At 42.0% G+C, this 8,035-nt stretch overlaps 1 protein-coding gene across 1 annotated transcript in view; it reads right to left on the reverse strand.

Annotated features, from left to right (window-relative positions):
• Positions 1 to 7,273, reverse strand: part of serpine3 (serpin peptidase inhibitor, clade E (nexin, plasminogen activator inhibitor type 1), member 3) — a 53,988-nt gene extending 46,715 nt beyond the window's left edge. Inside the window, exons 1-2 of the mRNA XM_060936716.1 lie at positions 7,228 to 7,273; positions 6,255 to 6,552 (exon numbers count right to left, since the gene is read on the reverse strand). Of these exons, the coding sequence (XP_060792699.1) occupies positions 6,255 to 6,510 (256 nt within the window). The 5' untranslated portion in view covers positions 6,511 to 6,552; positions 7,228 to 7,273. The remainder of the gene's footprint in view (positions 1 to 6,254; positions 6,553 to 7,227) is intronic.
• Positions 7,274 to 8,035: the final 762 nt, after the last annotated feature.

The following is an 8,035-nucleotide window of genomic DNA, read 5'->3' on the forward strand; positions in this document are numbered from 1 at the left end:
TGCCCAAGCTCCCCTCAGCCAAAGAGACCACAGAACTACTTGTCCACCACATTTTCCACCTACATGGTCTGCCTACCAACATTGTTTCTGACCGGGGTCCTCAGTTCACTGCACAGTTCTGGAGAGCCTTCTGCAAACTCATCGGGGCCACCTGTAGTCTCTCCTCAGACTTCCACCCACAGACCAACAGCCAGGCAGAATGGGCGAACCAGGCTTTGGAGGTTGCACTCAGGTGCATGGTGTCCAGGGATGCCAGTTCTTGGAGCAGGTACCTACCCTGGATCGAATATGCACATAACACTCTCCCTTCCTCTGCCACAGGTCTCTCTCTGTTCCAGTGCTCACTAGGTTACCAACCACCACTGTTCCCCAGCCAAGAGGAGGAGGTTGCCATACCCTCAGCCCAGCTCTTTATATGCCTCTGCAGGAGGACATGGGCATTGGCCTAGAGAAGACTCATTCGCTCTGCACCCACATCCAAGAGGCAAGCCGACAAACGTCTCTCCAAGGCACCCACCTACCGAGTAGGTCAACGAGTTATGCTCTCCATGTGCCACCTGCCACTTAGGACCGTCTCTCGCAAGCTAGCACCCAGGTTCCTTGGACCCTTCCTCATCAAGAAGGTAATCAACCCATATTCTGTTAGACTCGCGTTACCACTCACCATGCGACATGTTCACCCTACCTTTCATGTATCTCAGCTTAAACCTCTGGTCTCCAGTCCTTTTTATCTTAATTATTGTTTGTGTCATAATAAAAAAGCACTCTGCACCTTTAAAATGGTAGGCATGTTGTGTAAATCAAATCGTGCTAATCCCCCCCCCCCCATTCATTTTAATTCCAGCTTGTAATGTGACAAAACAGGACAAACACCAAGGGGGATGAATACTTTTGCAAGACACTGTTGGTACCCAGCCCTATACATTTGCATGTCTTCCCTGTTCTAACACACCTGATTCAAACTGTATGTACCAAATTTGCTTTCTTCTCTCCTCCTGCCCTAATTTTCCTTCTCCATATTCCACCCCAAATCAGAAAAGGTTGGGATGGTATGTTGAAATTAAAACTGAAAACAATTTGTAACTAATCTTTGACCTGTATTACACTCGGAACAATGCAACACATTATTTGATGTTTGATTATTTTGAAAAAACAAACACTTCAATTTTGCACCACATTAAAAAAATGTTGGGACAGTAAAGCATTTCCCACTTCATAATATTTCCATTCCTTCTCACAACACTTAAAACACTTCTGTTTCTGATTGAAAGTACACTGTGCGTATTTTGCCTACTGCTTCTCACCAGATCATTTTATTTTTCTTTTTTACCCCTTTGTTTTTCTTTTTGTGATTGTATGATTTGATGTTTGCTCTTTGTTTGAATGATCTTTTGTTTGGGTGTTTTTCTGCTGGTTGTGGTGTAGCTCCAGACCCAGTTTTGGGCATTGGTTTCCTTCAGGCCTTGGTCCGCTATGGGTGATGCTTGTGCTCCTCGCTATGGACTGCAGTGAGCTTGTTGCTCTTTTTAACATCGGGGTTGTCCAGCACTCTGTGGCGGTGCTTTTGTGCTTGACGTGGTGTTCCAAGTGATGTTGCCCGGTGGCATCGTGGTGGCTGTGCAGGCAGTTTGGGACATAACAGCACTTTGTGTGGCAGTGTTTCTGTGCTCACTTTGTGGATCCATGGTGCAATGTTCTGGGTGATGTTGCCTGGTGGTGTTGCGGTGGCTGTGCAGGTGGTGTGAGACATACCTTTGTGCATCCTTTGGTGGGACTGTGGGCAGCTACACCACTGGAATTACACCCTGACCCTCTTTTGGTGGACTTTTTTTTTTTCCCTCTCTAATTGTAAAGCGATCTTGGATGTAAGAAAGGCGCTATATAAATTGAACTTTATATAAAATTATTATTAATAATAAAAAAATAATAGCTTTGGGGCGACACGGTGGTGTAGTGGTTAGCGCTGTCACCTCACAGCAAGAAGGTCTGGGTTCGAGCCCCGTGGCCAGCGAGGGCCTTTCTGTGCGGAGTTTGCATGTTCTCCCCGTGTCCGCGTGGGTTTCCTCCGGGTGCTCCGGTTTCCCCCACAGTCCAAAGACATGCAGGTTAGGTTAACTGGTGACTCTAAATTGACTGAGTGTGAATGGTTGTCTGTGTCAGCCCTGTGATGACCTGGCGACTTGTTCAGGGTGTGCCCCGCCTTTCACCCATAGTCAGCTGGGATAGGCTCCAGCTTGCCTGTGACCCTGTAGAACAGGATAAAGCGGCTAAAGAGAATGAGAATAGTTTAGGAACTGAAAACACCAAGTGATTAAGTGTTTCATGTGTTATTTTGTCCCATTCTTCCTGTAAACCAAGGGCGCAGATAGCACGGGGGACGGGGGGGACATGTCCCCCCCCAGATTTATAGTGACCCCCATCTGTGCCCCCCACCCACCGTCCCTATGTAAGGCGCCACACATAGGTAGAAAAAGTGAGGATTAATGTTCCGTTAGTTAGACTAACTTACATTGCAGCACAAAGTTGAAATGGCAGTAGCCTTGTCAGTGATCAATCCACATTTTCCCCTTCTTAAAGATTTTTTTTTTGGGCTTTTTTCCACCTTTATTATTGGATAGGACAGTGTAGAGACAGGAAATGAGCAGGAGAGAGAGACAGGGAGGGATCAGGAAATGACCTCGGGCCGGAATCAAACCCGGGTCGCCCGGATTTATGGTATGGCACCTTATCCACCTGAGCCACAACTGCAGTTTTTTTACCTTGCACAATACCAGAAAAATTCAGTTGAAATCAAGCCATTTGAGGCGAATTGGTCCGCCTCTGAAAAAACTTTGCATTTTAATTTCCCGGAAAACATTGATTTTCGTGATGTCATCTGCGGTACGCCTCCCTTTGAATCCTACGTCAGTGCTGGTTTGTTTATGAGAAAATGACCTGGTGGTTTTCTGCAAGTTTCTTCAACGTTATCACGTAATTATTAAAATGGTTAACAGATGTATCGTAGGAGGGTGTAGCAACACCAATCTTGATGGGATTAGTACTCATCGTTTTCCAAAAGACCGGACAATGAGAGAAATTGGAGCACTTCATCTACACAGGCTGTGCACTGAAACTGCGCAAGCTCGCGTAGCCTGCTGACACTTCCGCAGATAACATCACGAATCTGGCTCCAGACTCCCTTGAGATTTTTCCAGACCTGTTTATTATTTTTTTTTTCTGCTATAGACAGATGGCCTTGTGCAAAATTACCCTTCTGGATGAGTATGTAAAGGGACATATTTTCATATAAAAAAAACGAAATTGGTCCAGAATATGCCCTTTAAGGTGTGCAACAGTACAGGGTTGTCATTGACATAGTTTTCATTTCTAAATTCTCCACACATTCTCTATTGGGGACAGAGGGGACAGGCACCCTCTTCTACAGCCACGCCTTTATAATGTGTACAGAATGTGGTTTTGCATTGTCTTGTTGAAATATCCCTGGAAAAGATGTCATTTTGAAGGCAGCATATGTTGCTCCAAAGTCTCAGTGTACTTTTCTGCATTAATGCTCCCTCACAGAAGTGTAAGGTACCTTTGTCAAGGGCACTGACACAACCCCATACCATGACACACCCTGGCTTTTGGACTTGTTCCTGGTAACAGTCTGGATGGTCCTTTTCATCTTTGGTCCAGAGCAGACAACATCCATTTCTTACAAAAAAAGACCTGGAATACTGATTCGTCAGATCACAATACACTTTCCACTGTGTGATGGTCCATCCCAGATGCCTCCAAGCCCAGAGAAGTTGACAGCACTTCTGGACACAATTAAAGCTAGACAGCCTTTCGATTTTATAAAATTGGTGAAATTTAGTTCCCTCTGAAATTTGGTCAATGTGATATGTTTATTTCTGTAATATCTCTCAAAATATCAGGCCATTCTGTGGCAGGGAAGTTATTTAATTTGAAGGGACTCCCTGGCAAGTAATGTGCATGAAAACACTTGCTTAGCACAGTCAAGCAGACAGAGGAAGTCTGTGTGCACATGTGCATGTTTACCTTCTTCTTCTTTTGGGTTTTACAGCAGCTGGCATCCAGTGTTTCATTACTGCCATCTACAGGCTTACCTTGACCATGTACTGACAGTTACAACATTCTGTTTAACAAACAGCTGATCACACTGAGGTGCTTGCTGACTGCCAATATTTATTAGTTTGGTCCTACATTTCCTTTCCTTCGCAGCATAACATCTTTTCTTCTTGCTTTCCATTACTGTAGTCGGTCTTTCACGTTTCATTCACACACTCATGTTGTTGAAAATGCCCTAACAAAGACATCAGTACCCTAGAGGGATAATTTTGAGCAGTATTCAGGGAAGGATGGCTACAAGAAGCAGAAGCAGGGAGAGAAGATTGAGCACTGCACAGTACACATTCACAAAATTTGGAAACCACTAGCAGAAGAATATTCAGAAATGGAAAGGAGATTAAAGATTGCAAACAAACTTCTACTGTTTCCTTCATCCTTGATTGGATGCCTGTGGTGGCTGTAATTCGGTATTAAAGAACTTTACAAGTTCAAACCTTTTGGAATACACATCCTCCATTTTTCTCTCCTGTTTCAAATTTGTATCCCACGATGCCTTGTGCGAACAGGGAAAGCCCCCACCATGTGATGCATGATGTAGTATCTTGAATTGGGTCATGTTGAAGCAGGAAAAAATAGCAGAGAATTTAGGGCCACATGGCCCTAAATTCATTAATTGTTATATTAAAAAAAAAACTAAAAATTGGAAGTCTGTGATTCAAATTTGAATAATTGTGTGTCAGGGAAAATTATTTTATGACCTACACTTAAAAAATCTGAAAGGCAATCTACAACATAAGACTTACTTTTTGCACATTAAAGTTTTAACTGGCATTTGTGGATATAGCTCTGTGTTGTAGAGATTGACAAAGGTTTTCCAAAGTAATCCCAAGCCCATGTGATTCTATCAACTATAGATGAATGATGGTTCTTGATTCAGTGCTGTCTGAGGGATCAGAAATCACAAGTGGTCAGCTTTGGCTTGTGCCCTTGCCCTTTACATACCAAAATTCCTTCAATTGTTTAATGATATTATGCACCGTAGAGGGTGAAATATCCAAATCCCTTCCTATCTTTCATTGAGGAACATTGTTTTAAAACATTTGAATACTTTTCTCATGCATTTGTTGACAAACTGAAGATCCTCAGCCCATCTTTACTCCTCAAATTCTAAGCCTTTCCTGGATACAGATGTTATACCAAATCATGATTACAGTCACCTTTTGACATCACCTGCTTCAAATCACATGATTGTTTAATCTTTTTACCAGCCCTAAATTACCCCATCCTAACTTTTTTGGGAATGTATTACAGGCCTGAAACACAGGAATGGATGTATATTAACAAATGAAATTAAGTTAGTATAATGTAAATGTAAAATGCGCTATAAGTAATAAACATCCATCCATTATCTGTAGCTGCTTATCCTGTACAGCAGGGGTGTCCAAACTGATCCATAAAGGGCCGTGTGGCTGCAGGTTTTCATTCCAGCCATGCAGCAGCACACCTGACTTGGCTCATTCAATCAACTGAACTGTCTTCACACAGTCAAATACTTGCAGCCACACCCACGCTTGATTAAAGGGTGGGTGTGTCAGTTGATTGAATAAGCCAAATCAGGTGTGCTGCTGCATGGCTGGAATGAAAACCTGCAGCCACATGGCCCTTTATGGATCAGTTTGGACACCCCTGCTGTACAGGGTCACAAGCAAGCTGGAGCCTATCCCAGCTGACTATAAGCGAGAGGCAGGGTACACCCTGGACAAGTTGCCAGGTCATCGCAGGGCTTATTATTATTATTATTATTATTTACAAAAAAACATTAAATATCATGGGTTCATTCTATCTGCAATGAAATACAAGTCAGTCAATTTAGAAATCACTGCTTTCTTTTTTATATGCATTTTCCATACCGCCCCAACCTTTTCTGATTTGGGGTTGTGCTTAAAGAATGGATGACAATGGATCTAAAACTCATTTTCTTGTCAGAATAGATGTGCTAAATAAAGTCTAAAGAACTAATGGCTTGACTTCTCTGAAACTGGTCATGACTCCATATTAGAACTCATACAAATACCAAAACTGAAGTGATCATATCCTCTCATGAAATCTCAAAAGGCAATGATTTAATGACAAAATCCCTTTAACCCGACAAAAACATGAGGTGCTATAGATTCTTGGCTCACCATTGGTGTCATATCCTGTGGTTCTTTCAAGCTGTGCCAGTGTGTTGCCCCTTGCACCAAGCTGCAACAGTCTCAGGCTCAGAAAGATGCTTGCTGGGGACACAACCAAGTTGGAGCTGTTATCTTTCTCAGTGAGTGCTTGGTAGAGGCTGATGCTGAACTCAGCATCAAAATTAGTAACTGAATTGCCATTGCATGTTTTCAGCTCCACCATCAATAGACAGAAAAAGAAGGTGGTCATGGACAGGCGACACATGGCCACAGTGAACACCTGAAACACTTGACAAGTCAGTGGGCTCTGGAAAAAATAAACAGATATATTTAGCTTAAGATCTTGCCTCCTCTTACAAAGACCTTGAAATATCAAGAGCAACAAATAACTGGAAATAAGCTAAACTACCTTTTCCCCACAAGTTACATCCTGTTGTGACATTGTAACTTTGTTTCCATAGTTACCAGGCACCATTCAGTACAAAGACTATGACTTCAGTTAAAGTTGCTGACTGCAAAGTTATCTGAAATTTTCAAAATTTTTTTTTATTGTGCATGGCATTTTCCGATGTCTCGCAAGAGCAATATCATGTAGATGAGATGTGATCATTTTGATGTGCTGAGGGTCAATTTTCTCCATTTTGGGACCATTTTCCTACCTCTTGAGGTAAACAGTGTGGTCCTATGGAAACAGGCATAACTATGGAACATTGACTCTGCATCGACCTCGGAGAGTTTTGAGTCGCAGGAATGTAATTTGTGGTTGACATTCGTGAATAGATCCATGAAACAAAAGATGAATATATATTTTTCTGTTACTGCTTTTGTGTTATCGTCTCTTTCTCTGTAAGATCAAAACATTAGGTGTATAACTCCATACTCGCTACCGTGGAGTCGAGCCGATGCATTCTAAGGCTAAAATAGCTAAGCACAAGCTAGAATGATTTAGTTATCTGTCCAGAACAATGACATGTCATCTAACCTTGCTCTATCTTGCAGTTGCACTCACTAGGCAGGCTTTCTTTTTCACTGGTTTTCGCTGATGGGAGAGCAGAGTCTGCCATGTTTGCTCATGCCGACTTGTTTTGGTTAAAAGTTGATCAAACACACCCCACGGTGGTCACATGATATTGTTTGCTCACTTGCTTCGGCAATCTCCAGAATCATAAAATACAGGACACGTTTTATCTCAGCAAAACATTTACACATAGGATACATGGTGTGTGCAGCATCGCACCATCTTGAAACTCCAACAGCTATATAAATAGAACATTTTGCCCAGAATTCAACTTTGTAGTCGGAACCTTGAAGGGCCCAGGAAGTTGCAAAGAAATACAGCGGCTGTGAATTACTAACATCTAGCTTCCATATATATGACACAATTGTTTCACCGGGAAATACGCCACTCATATTTTTCAACCAAGCTACATCCGGGACATGGAGAACCAGAATTGTGACCTAAATCTCTATATGTCACTGGTGAGGAAATGAATGAACTGTTTTGGTAAATTTGGGTACTTTTTTTTATTTGTGAATGTCTATATAATAAAAAAGAAAATCACATGTTGGCTTGAAGATATGAAGTTTATCTTCTTGTGTTGAAAACTGACATTTTTCATATGAAATACATCGGGGATCTGAGTGACATGTTTCTCGATATTTCACTCTGATGATGTTGCTCCCAGTGTTTTCCCACTGACTAGATGTATGTTATCAAAATGGCGAACCTGTTCAAAATGAAAATTCTTTTGATTAACTTGCTTTTTTGTGGATATGTCCATATAATATAA

Source organism: Neoarius graeffei, chromosome 13 (assembly GCF_027579695.1).
Source record: "Neoarius graeffei isolate fNeoGra1 chromosome 13, fNeoGra1.pri, whole genome shotgun sequence".
Lineage (NCBI taxonomy): Eukaryota > Metazoa > Chordata > Actinopteri > Siluriformes > Ariidae > Neoarius > Neoarius graeffei.